The sequence below is a fragment of the Euprymna scolopes genome, chromosome 10, assembly GCF_053919585.1.
Source record: "Euprymna scolopes isolate OS-2025 chromosome 10, ASM5391958v1, whole genome shotgun sequence".
Taxonomy (NCBI): domain Eukaryota; kingdom Metazoa; phylum Mollusca; class Cephalopoda; order Sepiida; family Sepiolidae; genus Euprymna; species Euprymna scolopes.
Window position 1 is genome coordinate 32,096,006 of NC_136491.1, and position 21,929 is coordinate 32,117,934.

The window sequence follows — 21,929 nt, forward strand, 5'->3', positions numbered from 1 at the left end:
CTGGAAATCTGAAGAGATTTGTCGTCACCAAGACTCCAGAGAACAATACCGATAATTATCAAATAAAATAAAAAAATGTTGTGTCTACATCAAGTAGCACAATACCAAATAGTCGTGAAGAGTCAAGGAGAATGGAAAGACTGAGGTTAGAAAGCACCCACCAGACCTCCAGTGGGTGAGTGCGAACAGGACTCTTGGGGAAGATTATTGTCACTCAAATCTTAGGGACTACCAATTGTCATTTCCAGCAAGAAATCAATCCTTTGTTACTAACGATTACTATCACATTTTCCCATTGATTAACCCTTATCCTCGAGAGACCTCCGGGACTTGATAACTGGTGACTCGCACTCCTGATGCAATTCTTTATCTATATAAAAGTTAGGTACGGCCAATGATTGAGTACTGTTGCCACATCTAGGCAGGAACTCCTAGAAGTAACTTATCCTGCCTGGACAGAATTCAAAATAGACTTTGTAGCTTAGTGAGGGATGCCCTTTTCTCTTCCCTGCAACCTTTTTCCCACATAAGAGACGCTGCGATCCTGTCTCTACTGTATCGTTATTTTCATGGCAAGTGCTCGTCTGGGCTTCAATCTATCCCCCATCCTCGCCAAACTTTCACGAAAAACACTCGTCTAGCCAAAACCACTATCAATAATTTCCCCCACTTTTTATCTGTGCCTAAACCTAAATGTAGATTCCATGGACAAAGCTTCTTTCTTAGAACTGCACGTGTCTGGAACTCTCTTCCGATTGCCTGCTTTCCAGCTAGCTGACTACAGTCTGATGGTCTTCAAGTCCAATGTGAACAAGTTCTTGATGAACCGTCTCCCTAATTAATCCAATTTACAAAATTCCCACTACTTATGTTTACTACGCTAAAATCACATTGACTAATGTATACCCATTAAACCTTATCCTCGAGTGGCCTCCGGGCCTTGATAAGTGGTGATTCTTGCGTAAAAAAAACAAAGAAAAAAAAAACAGAGTCATTGAAAGAGGAGCAGAGTACTGGAAACATGGGGAAACTTGTTGCCACCCAGAATCCAGAAAATGCTACCGATTATAGTCAATAAGCAAGCTCTGACGATGGCCTGTGTAGGAACTAATGAGTACAAATTAATAATGCGTGTGTGCGCCAATATATGTATGTGTGTGTGCGTGTGTGTGTGTGAACGTGCGTGTGTGTGTGTGTGTGTGTGTGTGTGTGTGTGTGCATGCGTGCGTGCGTGCACGCCCATTCGTTTAGGACGGCGGATTTTCAAAGGAAAATGCAAATTTTTATTTACCTGTTTGGAGGCTTTACATTATCGTTTTGTAAAGGCTCACATTAACAACAACAAAAAAAGTTTCAGTTACCTTTACTGCGTTATTTACTTCTCACCTTTCTATGCTTACCTTGTTACATTACAACTTTTTTTATACCTGTATTTATGATCGCTTTTCTTTTCTTTTTTTTTTTCTTTTTAATGCCTCTTGTTGTGGCTCGCAGCTATTGTGCTGGGGTCAATACTTCATCCTATATGAAGTGTCTGCGCACGCTAGCGGCGGCCCATTCCGTGGAAGAGCACCCAGCTGGAGACACCTTACCCACGTTGAAGCACGCGCTCTGTTTGGTCGGACGGGTACAACAAGGATTGAACCTTTAAAAAAAAAAAAAAAAAAAAAAAAAAAAAGAATATCAAGAACAAAACAAAATCAAAGTTCAGACAAAGTGCGTGCGTGTGTGTGTGTCAAGCCCAACAACTGTAGTCACACGTAACGACTCAAAAACCTTCGTGGAGATTCAAAGAACGATCTTTTTCCATTTACAACTTAAACCATCTTCAAAATAAGTGTAAAACGACAAAGTAAATAATAAAAAAAAAAGAAGGTCGTAATTCATTCGACGCAAAGACATAGTTTTCATAGTGTCTTTAATATCTTGAATCCTTCTTCTTCGCTTTCCTCCCGAGACGTCTTTTCCCGCCTGAACAAAAACACAGGATGAAAAGGACGTCTTTATTGTTTTTATTTCTTGCTGCTTTCCACCAAATCAGCCACGGTAAGTGTACAATGTTTATATTTTTAGTATTATTTGTACTCACTAGGAGTTTTCCCACAGATATTACTCATTGAAAATAACCGATAGCATTCCCTGGATGACAACAAGTCTCCCTAGGTTTCCAGTACTCCGCGCCTCTTTCAATAACCATTGCAAAGGATTGATTTCTCGCTGGTAATGACTATTGGTATTCACTAGGATTTGGGTGGCAATAATCCTCCCCAAGATCACAACCCTCTTCACACTCATCCAATGGAGGTCTGGTTAGCGCTTTCTAACCTCGGTCTTTCCGCCATCCTTTATTCTTTATTATTATTTGTATGATGCGAGTTATTTTATTTTTAGTTTGTTCACAATTATCCGGTTTCAGTTTTCATGAATCCTTGTGGTGTCCTCCATCTTTTTTTTTTCTTTTTTACTTCTCCTACAATTTCTATAATGGTGGTTATCGTTTGGTTGTTTTTGCTTTACGACATATCAACCCTTTTCAGGTTATTTAATGCCGAATCCAGTGATTTTGAAGAACATTTTTTAAATAGAGTATATATTTTTTAAGTCGGTTTCTATTTAACCCATAGTTGGGACCCTAACAGGTACTACCAGTCCGGGTCAGAGTGGACCTGGAAGCAATGGTAATTAAAGGGTGGCTCCACACTCCCCAAAGCCCACAAGCCTCACCATCGGATATAGTTTAAGGTCATATCCAGGACCGCGGTTATCATTTGTAGTTCATGTGTATTAGTCTCTGTAGTCAATAGTTTTCCTTAATATTTCAACCATTTTCTTTATTGCTATTGGTTGTATCTTATCAGTCATCCCCCTGAATCCATACACTCTCATTCTTTTTTCAAAATTTTTGAAGATTGTTTTAAGTGCTCCTACTAGAATTGGTATTATCCTGACTATCCTCCATATTCACTTCAGCTATCTAGACAGTTTCATATCTTCTTCCTCTTCTTCTTCTTCTTCTTCTTCTTCTTCTTCTTCTTCTTCTTCATCATCATCATCATATTATTATTATTATTATTATTATTATTATTATTATTATTATTATTATTATTATTTACTTGCAAGTAGTCACACAGGCCATCATTATTCAAGATTCCTCTTTGAGAACAACCTGTGGTGTTCTTTGGAGTCTGAGTGACAACATGCTCCCCCAGATTTTTAGTACTCCCAAACTCTTTGCAGATGAATTTGCGTTATCGCAACGGCCGATTACCGTTAATTTCTCGTTGCCAGCGACCATTGGCCTTCACTGAATTTGAGTGGCAATAAGTCTTCTCAAGATTCCAGTTCTCTTTGCACTCATCCAGCGGAGGTCTGACTAGTGCTTTTACTCCTCGGTCTTTCCATCCTCCTTTACTCTCGCTTATTTGGTGTGGCGCCAGTTTATGGTGACATACACACAAAAAAGGGGGTGGAATGCATACAATTTCAGCTTTCATGATTCCACATTTCTTTTGTGTTGTACATCTGTAGCAGTTTCTATATGTCCGGCATATGCCTGTACCTCATGTGTGTTAGTTTCTGCATTCAAAGATTTTCCTTAATATATCAGCCGTTTTCATTATTGTTATACGTTGTATCTTCTCAGTCATCCCTCTGATTCCAATCGCTCCCATTCTGTTTTCAAAGTTTTTCGTTATTATTCCTAGCGCTCCTACTATTATGTTAGCTTGATTTTCTTCATCTTCCAGATCTCTTTAAGTTCTCGGGCCAGTTCTGTGTATTTTCCTCGTTTCTCTGTCTCCTTAATCTTTACTCTGTAGTTTTAATCACATTGACACACCAGTTCCCGCTGGATCACCAAAGTTAAGCAACGTTGAACCTGGTCAGTACTAAATGGGTGACCATTTGGGACTTCCAGGTACTGTATGTGCTCTCTGCTTATCTCGGCATTGTTTCCAGTCGTCCTGGACTTCTTCTTGCCACTGGACCCAAACAGTGTCGATTCAGGAGAGGTGTGGTTAGGGATTGCACGACACTTGCCTCACAATTATGCGCGCAACTGCCCCTTCAGGGGGTATCCTTTGTCTTTCGAGACTGAACGGAGGCATCGATCGACTCTGTGATCTGCTGGAATGGCAAATCTACAATCTGGCAGGACTTTTCCTTCTGGTTAACTATTATGACATCTTGTTTAGATGGGTTTTTTCATTTGTACACCCATGTCCGATAGGATTTTGTGACTTTTATTTTCAAGTACTGTTGCCGGTTTGTGCTTGTACTATTTTTCTGGGGGTTCAAGCTGTAGTTTTCTGCATAGTTCTCAGTATACTGTCTTTCCTACTTGACCGTGTCTATTTATATATATATATATATATATATATATATATATATATATATATATATATATAATTTATACAATCAGAAAAAACAACACCTTTTTTTTAGTAGTACACAATTTTTGTTTTTATTATTTTTTATGACATGTTATTATATATTTTTTCTTAGTCTGACAGCTGTTTCGAAGAGTAAAAGGACAAACGGTTGTTTTAATTATAACATACCGAATTTTCATTATTTACTTCTTCGGAGACAATTAAAATCAATTAATTACAGTCAAAAAATTGTTTTTAAAACTCACATGGGGATGGAATTTTTTTATCGAGGTTGCCATCTTTAAAAATTTTCCATGGGTTTTTTATAGATCTATATTTTCTTTTTGTTAGCCTTATTTTCGTATTTTTTGGTTTTTTAATTTCTTTCCAATTTATGTATCTAATATCAATTATGTTAATTCTGCATTCTTATTTTGTTTCTTCTTTTATTACGTTTGATTTATTATTTACGAAATAATTTAATTAATTTTTAACTTCTTCTTAAGCTAGTAATTTTTTCCTTTTTTTCTTTCGTATCTCTTGGGTGTTTACGTTACATTTTATTTTTTAGCCGTCTATACGTATTTTTTTCTGTTATTGTTTTTTTCCGTATTTATTTTATTATTAGGCTAAAATGGTTATCATTATGTACATATTTATTATTTCTTATTCTTATATTATGTTTTTTGTTAATTATTTTCGTTATTTCCAATTTATAATGTTTAGTGTCAAGTTTTCGGTCTTTTCTGATTTTGCGATTAAAGGGAATTAACTCTATCAATTCTTTGTTTCTTATTTATTCAGTCATTAACTTACATCTTTTAGAATTTGTGCATTTACCTTATAATTTAGTAGTCAAAGGGAAATAACTTATTTATTTTTTGTTTCAATTATTAATCTTTATCATTTTTGCTAATTTTTTTATTTATCATATTATTATTTATTAATCATGTGTATTTATGTTGTGTTCAGGTTTGTTATTTATAAGTTTATTTGCTATTCTAATATTTTTTATTCATTTATCTTAAACTCGTTTTTTTTGGTGAAAAGAAAATATTTTTGTTCAGTTTTTGTCTATCTATTTGTTTACTTATTATCTATATCTTGATATTAGGAACTTATTTTTATGCAGACATATTTGTATGTTGTCTGTACGGTGATTTAACAATGAGTTTTTATCAGATGTTAGTATTTTGTAGGATTCTAGTAAACATAAGGAACATTTGCCTGATTTTGATGGATGATAACTTTTTGCCCTACCTATCACGGACCATTTCAAAGTGTACTCTATATTTTTGCTTTTTAGCTCACGTATCCATTCCCCAAGTGCAGTGTCATTATTATTTTTCTTTCTATTTGTTTCCCTCCCACTATGGTTATTATTAGTATTATTAGTGTTTGCTGTGTTATTTATTATATTTCTGCTACTATTATTGTTTTTATTAAATGATGAAATATGATTGTTTAGCCGGGTTTTAAACTGAGTGCTCGTACTACCAATGTATGCTTTTACACCTCTATTAGTTTTAACTTCACATTTATATACAACATCTGATACGAGGCAATTTCCTTCTAACGGGCATTCCATAGCTACACGGCAGTTGCATCCACAGTTTTCATTCCTATTATTTTCTAAGTTATTATTATTTGCTTTTTCTATTTTGGCTCTGTTCGTTCCTATTATATTTCTAATTAAATTTGGTGAGGTTGAGTAAGAAATTTTTACAGTGTTTTTGTTTATGATTTTACTTAATTTATTGCTTGGTGGAAAGTTTTTATCTATTATTTCATAGAATTCTTTTGGAATATTATTTTTAATATGTATAGAGTATGGGATGTTGAACCATGTTTGTTGCTTCCTCCTATTCTTTCTATTTGTGTTAGTGTTGTTCTCCCTTCTTATTGTTTTTTCACGAGTGCTGGTACTTATGTTGTTATCAGTTCTGTTATTTGTTCCTATTCTATTTCTATTTCTATTCATTATTCTATTATATGATATTATATTTACATTTGTCCTAAAGTTAGTGTGTTCAACATTATGGTTCTTTATGTACTGTATTCTTTTATTGTAACCTGATTTTTTTATTGCTTCGTTATAGTACTCCCTATTTTTGTTAAATTTGTCTTCATTAATTGATATTTTAGATAGTCTTTTAGATATGTTTGGTATTATTGCAGCTTTCATGGATGGTGGGTGATTAGATCTATTATCAATGTAGTACAATGCCTGGTTAGGTTTGTGGTAAGGCTCATAAGTTTTATTTATTATATCTAGGGTAAGGTCCAGAAAGTTAACGGTTTTGTAGTTTTCATTGAAGGTTATTGTTAGTCCTAAATCATTAAATATTTTCTTTATCTTAGTTTTTGTGTTATTAACTATTCTTATACTACCATTTATGTAAAACAGAGCATCATCACGATATAGCCCACCTTTTAGCTCTGGAATCTCTTCACTTAGTTTCTGCAATATGTATAGGCCTACTACATCAGTTGCCTGACTGGAGTCTGCCGATCCCATCGTGATGTCGAAGTTTAGGTCCCTGTTATTCCTAGTCCAAAGTTTATTATCATATTTTATTATTGATCGTCTCGCTAAGTTAACTATATCTGTTTCTATTTTGGTTATGCTAGTGAGAGTTTTTGCAAAGGATATTGCATCTTTAAAGAGTTGTGGTGTTATGGAGGGATAATATGCGTCTATATCGAAGCTAATTAACATACTGTTACTTCTAATACTTATATTTTTGAACCAATCTATTACTTCATTGGAGGATATCCATAGGTGGTTCGTTATTTTCTGTTTAATCTTAGGTATAATGCTATCAAGAATTTTTTTACTTATATTTCCTATGTCAGATATACATGGGGATATAAGCCTAATGTTAGGGTTTATATTCAAGTTTTCTTTGTAGTCTTTCAAAGTAAATCTTGGGGTTAATGGGGTAAATACCTCTATTTTATTGCTAATGCCTATTTCTTCACATATTTCTTTAATGGATGTGTTTATGCTATCTAACTCACTGTTTTCTGCAATTCTATATTTTTTCCTCAGTTCTGTTAGGATCAAGTCATTATATTTATTATAGTCTATGGAGTAAATGTTCATAGTTTTGTCTGCAGGTACCTTCAGCATGTCATCACCCAAGAGATACGAAAGAAAAAAAAGGAAAAAATTACTAGCTTAAGAAGAAGTTAAAAAATTAATTAAATAATTTCGTAAATAATAAATCAAACGTAATAAAAGAAGAAACAAAATAAGAATGCAGAATTAACATAATTGATATTAGATACATAAATTGGAAAGAAATTAAAAAACCAAAAAATACGAAAATAAGGCTAACAAAAAGAAAATATAGATCTATAAAAAACCCATGGAAAATTTTTAAAGATGGCAACCTCGATAAAAAAATTCCATCCCCATGTGAGTTTTAAAAACAATTTTTTGACTGTAATTAATTGATTTTAATTGTCTCCGAAGAGAACGGTAAATAATGAAAATTCGGTATGTTATAATTAAAACAACCGTTTGTCCTTTTACCCTTCGAAACAGCTGTCAGACTAAGAAAAAATATATAATAACATGTCATAAAAAAATAATAAAAACAAAAATTGTGTACTACTAAAAAAAAGGTGTTGTTTTTTCTGATTGTATAAATTATATTGCTCTGAATTCTCATCGAGCTAAACCGAGGTTAATATTGGTACAATAATCAATATAATACCATTTAAAAGGTATTAAAATTGATTGTTAAAAAAATCCACACACACACATATATATATATATATATATATATATATATATATATATATATATATATATATATATATATATATATATGGAGGGGGGCTAGTTTCCTGCATTCGCTTATTATGTGGTTTATTGTTTTATTTCTTTGTTCATAGAGTCTGCATTTGCTGTTTTCTTGTGTCTTGTTTATCTTTGCTTTGATGTGGTTTGTTCTAATTGCGTTATTTTGTGCGATTGTTATTAGGGATTCAGTTTCTCTATTTCGATTTCCTATTTGTAGCTAAGTGTTTTTGTTAGTCTCATCCTTTGTCATCCTTATAAATCTTCCATGCAATTTTTATTTTCTCATGTTATCCCTTGTCGCTTCTTTTTTTGTCTTGTTTGTTTTTGTTTTATTTTATTTTTTATTTTTTTTCAACGTCTCTTGCCGCGGTAATTATTATTTCGGTGTCATAGATTATGTATTTTCCTAATATATTTTATTGTCATTCATATAGTCTTTTATATAAATTAGCCCTTTCCTAATTCTTCCTTTTCACACAGAGTCGGTCAGTATCATCTTTTGGATGTAGTGCATTGTGCATAGTCATGAGTTTCCTGGTTTTCTGGTCAAGATGCCTCAGTTCTTCTTTGATCCAACCTATAAACGGTTCAAAGTATCTTATTAGTGACACTGTCCATGTGTTTATACTTTTTATTAGGTTTTTAATATATAGTTTAGTTTTGAGGAGTTTTCTTGTTCTTCTCAGGCATTATTACTTTCCAGTTTTCTCTTTAATTTCTGCTGCTTTGATGGTGTCTACTTCCAGAACTCCCAAATATTCGTAGCTATCATATTCACCTAGGGTCCACATCTCCGTTTGATTGGGTAGTACCAGGCCTTCTGTTGCTTCCAGTTTTCCCCTTTCTCATGATCAGCAGTGCACTTTTCGTATTACTGAATTTAATTTGGATATCCTGGTTGAAAATTCTGATTGTGTTTATTAGTGGATCTAGTTCCCTTTTGGATTTTGCAAAGAGTTTCAGGTCATCCATGTACATTGGGTGGTTCATTCTTTCATCTACATTAGTGAACTTGTATCCGGCTTGGCATTTTCTTAGTATGTTGTTAAGTACCATCATGACTATGATGAACAGTAATAGTGATAGGGAAGATACCTCTTTCTATTTTAATCTCAGTTATGCATTGTTCCTCAGTTGTTCAAGTCTCTATGCTATCATTACATTTTCTATCAAATTGATAATCTTGCCTGGCCTTTTGTACATTCTCATAGTATTCTCTTATCCATGCTTGCGGGATCCGTCCATATGCTTCCTTATAGACGATCCATGCCATGGCTATGTCTTTATTTTATACTTTTACCTACTTCGGGATCCTTTGGTCTATGCATAACAGGTTTTATGTTCCTCTTTTTCTTTTTTGACATCATTTTTATTATCCGGGAATAGTCCGCGATTATGAAGGATATGATGAATTTGTGCTCTCAGTCGTGCTATTAGTATTTTCTACATTGTAGGTAAACATGTTATAGGCCTGTGGTTGCTGTGAATAGTTCCTTTTTCGGCGTCTTTTTTGCACCAGTGTGCTTCTACCTTTACTCATCTATTCTTCGTGGATAAATTTTTTCAGGTTCTGAATTATCTTTTTATGTAGTTTTGTGATTTTTTTTAACTAATAACAAACTTTAATGTATAAAATAATAATAATAATAATAATAATAATAATAATAATAATAATAATAATAATAATAATAATAATAATAAAGTATAATGATGTTAATGGACTTGACATAGGATCCCTCTACTTAGCTCAAGCAACGCCGGGCGTTTTCTGCTAAATAGGGATACCAATTTAGCATCAAAGCGACTTTACAAAGAGTGAAAATTTGACAGAATTTATTATTATTATTATTATTATTATTATTATTATTATTATTATTATTATTATCATTATTATCATTATTATTATTATTATTATTATTATTATTATTATTATTATTATTATTGGCTCACAAAGAGCTTTCTTTTACACAGGTCATCAAAGATCTTTCCTTGAAAACAGCCTGTGGTGTTTCCTGGAAGCTGAGTAACAAAAAGTCTCCCCAGGCTTCCACTACTCTCCACCTTTTTCGAAAACATTTACAAATAAATTTGCATTAGCGCAACAACTGCCTGTCATTGATTTCTCGTTAGCAGCTGCTATTGGTCTTCACTGGAATTTGAGTAGCAATAAGCCTCCCCAAGGTCCCAGTTCTCTTCGCACTTATCCAGCAGAGATCTGGTCAGTACTCTCTTCTCGGTCTTTCTTTCCTCCTTGACTTTACTTGGCTGTTCGTTCTTAATTTTTTTTGGGGGGGGGGGTCAGTTATGTGGTAATGGGGGGATAGAGAACTTATAGATATGCGGATTCAGTGTTCTTGGTTCCATGTGGCGTTTCATGTTTTGCCTCTGCAGCAGTTTGTCTGGTCCGCGCTTGTTGCTCATGTGTGTTAGTCTCCACATTCAAAGGGTTTTCCTTAATATTTCAGCTGTTTTCATTATTGTTGTTCATTGTATTTTCCTAGTCTTTCCTCTGATTCAAATTTCTCCAGTTCTTTTTTCAAAGAATTGTTCCTAGTGCTCCTACTATTATTGGTATTATTTTGATTTTCTTCATCTTCCAAATCCCTTTTTAACTCTCTGGCTAGCTCTGTGTATTTGCTCCGTTTCTCGTTTTCTTTGATATCCACCCTGTGGTCGGCTGGGACAGCAAAGTCTACGATTTGACAGGATTTTTCTTTCTTGTTAATTATCATGACATCCGTTCTTCTTGCTTGGATGGGTTATCCATTTGTATGTCCATGTCCCATAGGATTTGGTGATTCTCGTTTTCAGTATGCTTATCTTTATTTTATATATTAAAATTTGGAGTAGGGGCCCAAGGATGTGTTCCAGGGCCTTGTTATAAAAATAACTTTTTTTTTTCTTTTTGGCTTCCTCTTTTTTCTATATTTTTTCGCATCTTTCCGCGGTCGACAAAATTTTGTGACTCGTTAATTTTATATTTTATTTATGTAATTAAAACTTTCTTAGCCGTCACTAAAAATGAATTAACACGAAAGAATCGTCGAAGAAAAAGCGGAAACTATTATCAAAATGTGTTTTCTTTACACTCTTGCTATTGTCATGGTAGGTGTTCGAATCTAGCATTTGATCTCTTTCCCTCCATAAAACATCCACGGCGAAAACTTGTCTTACTACAACTACTGTAAGAAATTCTCCTTTCTTCCTCCGTGTGCCTATAGCTAAAACCACCTTCTATGACTAGAGTCTATTTCCAGGAACTGTCCGTTTGTAGAATGGAATACTTTGGGGCTGCTTCCCAGTCGACTACAGTATGAGAGTTTTTACGTCCAAAGTTCACAGGTCTTTGTTGAACCTTTCTTTTAATGAATCAATTTCTATCCAGATGAAATTTATCGTCTGCAATCTCCATGGCGTTGGCCTACCATTCACCTAACACACACCATTAACCTTTGTCCTTGAGTGTTATTTAGGCCTTATTGAGCGGTGACTCATAAGAAAAATAACTTTTAAATTATTAGTTAAACATCTAACCTATATTTACATTTAATTCCTCTTCGAATCTCAAGAATTTCTCACTAACTTGACCTCACGCTATAATTTACGGAGAGTAGAAATTGGATCTTGGGTTTACTTTCATCAGTTGCGTAACTCTTCCCTTATTTTTCCCCCCTTTAATCCTCACATTCCATGAGCAATGTTTCTGGCCAAGAGGAAAGAATTGCTGTTTCATAGAGCAGAATGCATTTCATTTAACACTTATCGTTTGCAAGTTTTTTTACCTTGAAGAAGTATTTTAGCTACTTACATCAAATGGCTTCATATGTTGTCTGGAGCGATTTCCATAAAAAGAAAGCCTACATATTTGAAGATAGGATATTAGAAAATGATAGAGAACCTTTCTCACATTTTCTCGTTCTATACTGTGTCTGTATTATGTTGTGTTCGGTTGGTTAAATTCGATATACAATGTAATAATGCTTACATAGTGATTCTCGTCAGATCACCGAAGCTAAGAGATATATCGCTTGGTTGATACCAAATGGGTGACCATTTTGGATTAACAGACGTTGTATATGTGAGGAATGCGAAACCTACTTGCAAAATAAGAATACATCCATGAAAATACCTTTAACAAATACTTCAGTATGACCCGGAAATCAAACGTGCGTTAACGCAACGCAATAATTGCCTTCTGAACGGATCTCCTATACTCAATCACGTGGCGAACCAGTTGAATTCACTCAAGAGGGGATCCCTCCACTACGATCATGAAAGGGTTATAATAGCTTTTCAAGACCAATGATTGATGACCAATGCGCTTAAGAAGATGACAGGTCTCACTAATGACAACAAATGCAGATTCTGCGACACGGAATTGGAAAATGTGAGTCATCTGGTATCAAATTGCAAGGTTCATCTGTAGAAAATTAAACATCCAATATAGCAGCAAATCCTGGAAACATCAACCTAAAAGAACAGTTGAAAATGACTTATCTACCATACATTACGACCATGTAATCCCTACAGTCACCTATCTTGAAAATACTGCCGTGAAACCTGACATAGTTTATGGAATAAGTCAGAGAGAGTTGCAACCTTGGTTGAAGTGAGTGTCCCTAATGATGGAGGTCTGAGCAGAGCTGAAAGGGAGAAACAGACCAAATATCAAGGTCTCATGTATGATATAAAAAGGAGTTGGAATCTTAGAGCGATATCAATCATACCAGTTATCATAGGTGCCACAGGACTTATGAAGAAGAACCTGAAGTCCTACCTAACTTATATTCCTGGTGAACCTAGTGCAAAAGACATCTAGACAATTGCACTTAAGGGAACAACGAGGATACTAAAAAGAGCTCTCGGTTGGTTTCAATAAAAATCAGGGCAATGTTGGCAGCTGGTTTGGCTGCCCCATACACAGCGTTATAATCTTCAAAGAAAGAAAATTTAAAAAAAAAAAGTGGGGGGGGAGATTATATTTGTTTTATATTTTGCTTGTTTACTTTGTTGTATTTTGAGCTGGGCTGATCACTTTCCATAGAAATAACGATGGAGTAGAGAAATGTCTTTCTCAGACACATGAGTGTTCAATGGCTCAAAAAAACTTCGATTAAGATCCATTTGTTTTTGTTAGCGGTTATTTTGCAGTAGACCTTCATACTATACCCTATCAAAGGCCTTAATATGTCAAGAGCAATAGCCCTAGAAAAGAAGCCTACATCGAGAGATTCGCTAATCTTATGAGATATAACTGTTAGCACATCGGCTGTAGATCTAGCAGAACGGAAACCATATTGCATGTTACTGAGGAGGTTATTTTTGCTTAGGTGGATGGCTACTTCTCTATTTAACACAGATTCTATCAACTTACTCATTGCGCACAGGAGACTGAGTGGTCTGTATTGAGAGGGAGATGAGCGATCACCTGAATTTTTAAATACGGGACATACTATCGACCACCTTAAATTGTGTGAACATAATCTTATAAATTAACCTAAAGTTCAATATTTTTATTTCCCATTCATACTTAAGTTTAACATTCTATTTTCATTGATATGCCATGCTTAAGTTGTATATATAATTTTTGTTGGCTTGTCATGTTTAAGTTTAAAATAATATTTTCCTAGGCTTAAGTTTGTAATACCATTTCAGTTTCTCTGCCATGTTAAAGTTTGGAATACGATAATTCTTTGCTTTGGCATGCTTAACTTTAAAATACTATTTTTGTTAGTCTATCATGCTTAAGTTAAAATACTATTTTCGTTTATCTGTTATACCTAAAGTTTAAATACCGTTTCGGTTGGTGTATCATGCTTAAGTTTAAAATGACATTTTCGTTGGCCCATCATGTTTAAGTTTAACCTAAGATTTTCGTTGGTCTGCCATGCTTAGGACTGAAATAACATTTTTATTCGTGAAACGCTCAGGTTTAATGGACACGTTTTTTAGATTCTACCCGATATTCGAGTTACGATCCTAGTGTAATTTCTATTTTGATTCAGAATATCACACTCCTAGGCTTTACCTCCTTTTTGGGAAGTGGATAGGTTCTGTGATCTGACGTCTCAAGTGCTCTCATTTGTGAAAGAATTCCGACGAGGCAATTTTGCAGCCATATAAGATTGTCCCCGTATTAGATAAATGGATTTCTACTGTAAACTGACCTTGTGTCTTCCCCTGTCATAATGGCAGGCGGGTAAACAAATCCGTTCCTCTGTTTATGTCAATATCAGGGTTATACAAACAGGAAACAGTTTCGGCCATTTTTAATGCCTGTGCACACAAGGGACATTTGTATACGATTCGCTTATAACAACCTGGCAATAAAAGAACGCAGTTCGCGAGATAGTTAAAAAAAAAAAAAAAGGAAGAAAAGGTAATGTTTTCCTTTTCTTTTTTTTTTTCTTAAAAAAAAAGCGGAAAGAAAATAAAACACTGTGGCTACAAATTGAAGAGGCTTCCATTTTAATTACATCAATTGGACGTGGTTAGGTAAATGTAATACGAATATATGCTGCCAATAAGTGCGACAAAGATAGCTGTGACGTTAAATGGGGAAGGCAGTGAGCTAAAAAGAGAAATGAAGAGAGCAAAGAGAGAGAGATAGGAAGGTAAGTGAGAGATACGAAAATAGGTTTATATAGGGTGGGCCAAAAGTAGGTTTACAGTTATCAAACTATCGTTTAGTAGTAAAGTATGAAAAGTATGAAATATGAAGTGCTGACGCCTCTGTGTAGCCTAATAGCCATAAACAATAAAAAAAAACGTATGGCAATTAAGCTACACAGAGGCGTCTGCACTTCATATTTCATACTTTTTCATACTTTACTACTAAACGATTGATTAATAACTGTTAACCTACTTTTAGGCCATCCTGTATATATATATATATATATATATATATATATATATATATATATATATATATAGAGAGAGAGAGAGAGAGAGAGAGAGAGAGAGAGAGAGAGAGATCTATAATATAAATCTCGTCTGTCTGTTTAAATGTGTGTATGTGTGTTTGTATGTCTGCCTAAAGCTTTCAACAGAGGCAACGGATTTTCATGGGATCAGTATCATTTTAAAGCTCGACCCGTCGGACAACAACTATCGAAAAATTTGCCAAAAGCATTAATTCCTTCACCTTCAACTGGGCACTTTTCTACAAGGAGGGGGCGGTTTTTTGTGAGCCATTTTTGCACGTTATCGTATTGGTTGGATTGACATTGCCTAATTTTAACGTTCCGGACATCCGATCGCGTTATGGAGTAGAGGTAAGACGTCAGAGTTTGTTTTGCCTTCGCGTCACGGGTTCGAGCCTACCTACTACGACCTTTTTTTTTTTTTGCACAACACACACTTCCAAACACCGGGCCACCAAGGCTAGTCAGTATATATATATATATATATATATATATATATATATATATATATATATATATATATATATCCACTGACACGTGTTTCGTCGTCTACGATTCATCAGAGTGGCTGATTATATATATATATATATATATATATATATATATATATATAATGTGTGTGTGTGTTTGTGTGGAGACGATAACCTTCATATCGTTTTAAAAATCAACAACAAAACTACGTAAATAGATAAACGATAAAAACTAAGCAGTAAATTGTCTATGGTATCATAGCGTGATGGATTAAGACGCTGGGCTGAAATACATAAGGTCCGGGGTCCGAGTCCTAACAACAGTCAAGCTACTCTGAAGAGGGGTAGGACCCTGAAACACGCGTGTGTGTAGATTACTGTTTTTAAAAAATAATAAATAAATAAATACGTCCAAATAAAAAGTGGGCGACTTTCTAAGAAAACACCGGATCTCTAAGTGTAGTATTGGGAATCCCAGCTTAAATGCTATATAGGTAGTTTGTAGAAATAGTAAGTTATGTAAGTATATTTTCGATTCTCGTCAACGAGTTTAGAGGGGTCACAAAAGGTTGGGTTTGATAGGCGTCAAACTCAAGTCACCTTTTGTCAACCTAGATAGAATGCATCTGAAATTAGGGGTGACGTGCACTGGAAATTAGGGGTGACACTGAATTGTGGTCGTAGGCTTCCGGTTGACGGCGACATGTGAGAGTTGATTTTGGGCTGCAGATGGAACAGACAGGAGATTAGGGTCTCTCCGCGGCAACCAGAGTCCAGATATAGGCTTGACTTTTAATAAAAGAATTGAAGCTTCAAAATCCATCTCGTGTTCATTAATTCGTCTGTCTTCAGAGGTGACCACTCCCTACGAGACTGCAGAGCAGCATCCAAGAAGATATTTGCTGGACAAGGCAGGCAGGTATTTACGATTATGTATTTGGACGTACACGTCGATACTTTTCAAGGCAAGAACTAAGAACACACACACACACACACATAAGTACGAACATATATGTAAGAATACATAGACACTTTAAAAGTACCCTTCGAAGTAAAAGAAACAGTAAAAAGAAAACGAAGTAATAAGTAAAAGTAAACAAATAAATAAGTAATAGATAGAAGGACGCAATATATATATATATATATATATAGTAATTTATAAAATATATATGGCGATTAAGCTACACTGAATATTCCGCGTTTCATCCACTCTAGGACTCTTCAGGCTTATGCATAAGCTTGAAGAATCCTAGAGTGGATGAAACGCGGAATATTCAGTGTAGCTTAATCGGCATATACATTTTATAACTTACTTACTATATATATATTATTATTAAATATTATTTACGTGCATAAAAGTATACCTAAGTACTTGCATGTTTTTAGATTCCCGCCGTCGGCATAGGTTAGAATCGGATATATATATATATATATATATATATATATATATATATATATATATATATATATATATATAGTAATTTATAAAATATATATGGCGATTAAGCTACACTGAATATTCCGCGTTTCATCCACTCTAGGACTCTTCAAGCTTATGCAGGCTTATGCAGGCGCATGCGTAGAACCGGTCGTCGTCACGAGAGGACCGGTTTTGTTGACCCCCCCCCCCCCCGTTGAAAATTGTCGATTTCGGGGTGACAAAATGAACGTTTTTGGCCAATTTTTCGATATTTTACGAGCGAAGGATGGCGCTTCAATATGATACCGAGTTTGTGAATTTTCGTCGTGTCTGTCGAAAGTTTTTAGCAGACACACAAACATACACACATACACACATACATACATACCTACATACATTTTCGCTTGTATATATATAGATAATCTCATAATAACTTTCAAAGAATTTATTACAAAGTCTCGCGGTGGTGGGAGGCCAACCCTTGCCCGGTCATAAAATACGTTTAAATATATTTTAATTCATGCAGATTTAGTATTTATTATTACAGAGCTAATTCTCTATTGAATATATATATATATATATATATATATATATATATATATATATATATATATATATATATATATATATATATATACTAGCAGTTCAGTCCGGCTTTGCTCGGGCTCTATGTACTATTCATAATTTGCTCGGCGTGTGAATAGACTTTATGTAAGATTTCAAATGTTTAGACCAAAAATTGTCTGAGTAATTTCGTAGAGACCGCAGAGGTAACAAAAAATTAACTAATGCTTTTTTAACAACTAGCCTGGTTACCCGACATTTCCCGGGTGTTTGGAGGAGTGTGTTGAGCAAAAAATTTAACTTTGATCCCAATTTTGACCCCTTAACATTTATTATTTTGGTCTCAAATCAAAATAAAAGTTTTACCCATTATATTTATCAGCACAGCATGAATTTTCAACCAAATGCTGGCCAATAGCCGAGTCCAAGGCTACGGAAGGAGGAAAACTACCAGATCCTACCCTCCCCTGTCTGATTTTAGATGGAACGTGCTGGTTTATTTGTGTTAGCAAATGCAAAGACGTTCGCCCAACATAACCAGCGTCGCACTGGCATTTAAATTGATAAACAATATTACTAATTTGAGTGTAAGGCAAACCATCTTTTCGAAAAGAAGGAATAGCAAGTCTCGTAATGTATACCAAACGCAAGGAAACAGAGTAGAAGCACTTATAAACACTTCTAACAATCTGTTTTTGACAATTTAAAACTCTTATCCCCAATCCATGGTAATTTTAAATAAACCGGGCACTTCGCAGGCCCAAACCTTTTAGGGGATTTAAAATCATCAACTTTCTTGTTAATGCAGTCTTCAATAAGATCTAAGGGATAACCATTATTGATAAATATTTCTTTGATCTTATCAAGTTCGGAATCTAATCTATGAGGTGAGCATATCATGAGAGCTCTATGTACCAGCGTATTAATAAAGCCGGCCTTGCGTGATTTGGGTACAAAGGACGACCAGTTCACATATAAGCCAGTAAAAGTGGGCTTCCTTTAAATGGTAGTGAGAAAGCCCCCTCTTGAACGTTCGACAAGAACATCCAAGAAGGGAATAGAATTGTTCTTCTCACTTTCCATAGTGAACTTAAGAGCTCCATGCAAGGAATTCAACCTATTTAAAAAAAAAAAAAAGATAACGCTTCACTTTGCGATGAAAACATAGCAAAAGTGTCGTCAACCTATCTTAAATATGTGGTGGGCTTTGTTGCAGAATTTAACAAAACGGATTCGTAATAACCGACAAAAATATCAGCTAAGATTGGGGCCAACGGACTCCCCATTGAAACCCTGTCGAGACCTGACAATACATAATGTCATCAAAGCTAAACTCCACTGATTTGGTGCACATGAAAATAAGCTCAGTAAATATCTCTTTGGAAAAGCGTGGAGAAGTCAGGCGACCACCATAAAGCGCGTCCGTACAAATCTGTATCGTTTCATCTAACGGTATGTTAGTAAAAAGACTAGAGACATCGAAAGAATACATACAGGATGGCTCTACATTCGAATCCAACCCACGTAGACATTCGACAAACCGAAAAGAATCAGGAATACAGTACGTGCTGTATAATTCACGCACCGGCTGCAAATTTTCGACAAGCCACTAAGCCAAAGAATGTTGAGCAGAACCTGTCATAGATAAAATAGGTCTCAGTGGCAAACCTTGCTTATGGATTTAAGGGAGACCATACAATCTGGGACATTGTGCCACTGAGACCTATTTTATCTGTGATAGGTTCTGCTCAACATTCTTTGGCTCAGTGGCTAGATAGCCGAAAAGAGCTCTCGAGAAATTTCCGTACATTTTATTTAAATCATTATATATATATATATATATATATATATATATATATATATATATATATATATATATATATATATATATATATATATATATTAGGTTGGTGCAAAAATAATGTCGTTTTCTTTTTGTATATCAAATATATATATTTTATATATAAAGCGACATTAATTTTACACCGACCTAATATATATTACAGTAGAAAAATGCAAGCGTGAAAAGTAATATGGTTAAGCTTAAACATGGAAAAGTAAGGGGCTAGTTCTTGAAACTGGAAAAAGAAAAGGACAAAATATTCTAGTAAAAAGTATAATAAATTCATAACTTAAAATACTGCAGCATTAAGAATTGATTATATAGTGTTTTAAATTGAATTTAAAAAAATTAAAAATAAACTAAGATGAATGTACAAAATGTATAACGATTTATTTTTCAATTTTGAACCATTCTTGACCTTTAAAAACAATTTTTACTGGCTAAATAAATATAAACATAAATGAAATCCAATCATTGGCGGCCCCTAGCGCCGCACTCCGACTTTTAGTTTCAGAAGAGATAGAGTTTGAAAATATGGAGACAGACAGACAGACAGACAGTCAGAGAGACATATAGCTTTTTATATATTAGACTATTGGGGGGGGGGGCACCTGGCTTGGCCAGCTCATAAAATACGTTTTAATATGATTGTTAATTTGTCCAAATTTCGTATATATTATTATAAAGTCGTAGTTTCGAAAGTAAAAAAAAAAAAAAGAGTATTTGGGTGTCATCAGCTAAAATCGAAACCGAAGACTAAACTGTAGCGTTCAAAGGTGGTGACGTTACCACTGTACCGACGTTACACGCATATGAACTGATAAAAAATTTAAAATAAAAAATAAACTAAGATGAATGTATGAAATGTATAACGAATTTTTCAATTTTGGCCCATTCTTGACCCCTTAAAACCTATATAAACTGGCTGAAGGCCATAAAAGAACGATCCGTAAACATTTCAATCAGTTGAGGTCCCTAGCGCCGCTCTCTGACTTTTAGTTTCTGAGGAGATAGAGTTTGAAAATTTTGAGACAAACAGCCTTATATATATATATATATATATATATATATATATATATATATATATATATATATATATATATTAGATTACATCTGTCAAGACCAAAATCCAAAAACGTCTTCTTCAATGGGTTTCTCGCTACTATTTCTACTTCTATTTTCGAAAACATTTTCGTGGTATGAATGAAATTCGAAGCTAGATTGGTTGAATTTAGTTTTAATGCTATTATATATGGACAGATTGATGGAGTCTGGAGGAATTATCGCTTTGAGGCCGGCATTGGCCAATATCTTTGTAGGTTTCCATGAAGAGGGTTTGTTAGCTGGTCTTAAAAAAAAAAAACAGACATTTGCTTTCGTCATGTTGACGACACTTGTTTATTCGGCAATCAGATAGAAACTAGGGTTGTTTTATAGTTTATCAACAATATTCATCCAGTTCTTAAGGTTACTTTAGATGAGGAAGACAATTCTTTACTTCCATTTTTTATTTGTTTATTTTTTAAAACTTCTTCAAGTATTCTTATTTCAGAAAACCAGAAATCAACTTTTACTGGTCTACACTTGTTGGAACTCATTTTGTCTCTCGAAACAAAATATCAATTTAATTAAGACTCTTACTCATAAGGTCTTAATGATCTGTTCGATGACCAAGCTGGTTGATGAATTCATACCCAAGACTCTCAGCAACAATGGCTATTCATTAGGCATTATTGAATCTACGAGGTGTCTTCAACAAGTTTTCAGGCTTTTTTTTTTTATTTAGTATGTGTACATTTAGTACACACAGGAAACTCTAGTCCCCTTCGAAGTAATCTCTTTTGGCTGCAATGCACTTGTTCCAACAACTTCTGGAAGGCCCCATAAAAATCCTCTTGTGTGAGCATGTCAATGACCCTCATCAAAGCCTCTTTCATTTCCGTAATTGCCTTATAATAACATAATGACAGTTTTCTTTGAGCTTAGGGAATAACCAAAAGTCACAGGGAGCAAGGTTTGGACTATAGAGCGGGTGAGGAACTGTCTTAATGCCCATATTGGTCCAATAGTCTGTGATCTTCTCTGAGCACCCTTGGAACAAACTTCGCGCAAATCTTCTTCAGTTCTTCGCGAATAATTGTGTGTACAGTTCCCACACTGACATCAAATTGTGCATTTATTTTCTCTATAGACACACGACGGTTCTTATCTATGAAATTCTTTGTGTGACCAACCATCTATGATGTTCTGACTTTTTACTCCTCCCACACCTCTTATCATCCCTCACAGACTCTCTGCCTTCCTTGATTCTCTTATGCCACTCAAAAACTGATGCTCTATTCATGTAAGATAGTCCAAAAGCAGTATGAAGCATTCCATATGTTTCCGTTGCATTTTTAAAAACAGAATTTGATTGCATATCGTTCTCCTAAAGTGTCCTCAAGTTCAGATTGCATTTTTGAAATTCACCAGCTGTGACAATCAGGCTTTAGTAAGATGTCTTCCAATTCCTGCTGTGACTGTTCATT

The 21,929-nt window shown here is 34.6% G+C and overlaps 1 protein-coding gene across 1 annotated transcript in view; it reads left to right on the forward strand.

Moving 5' to 3' along the window:
- The first annotated feature begins 1,378 nt into the window (after nucleotides 1-1,378).
- The window catches only part of LOC145285918 (chitinase-3-like protein 1), a 71,434-nt gene continuing 50,883 nt past the window's right edge, over nucleotides 1,379-21,929 (forward strand). Inside the window, exon 1 of the mRNA XM_080134411.1 lies at nucleotides 1,379-2,046. Coding sequence (XP_079990537.1) covers nucleotides 1,989-2,046 — 58 coding nt within the window. The 5' untranslated portion in view covers nucleotides 1,379-1,988. The remainder of the gene's footprint in view (nucleotides 2,047-21,929) is intronic.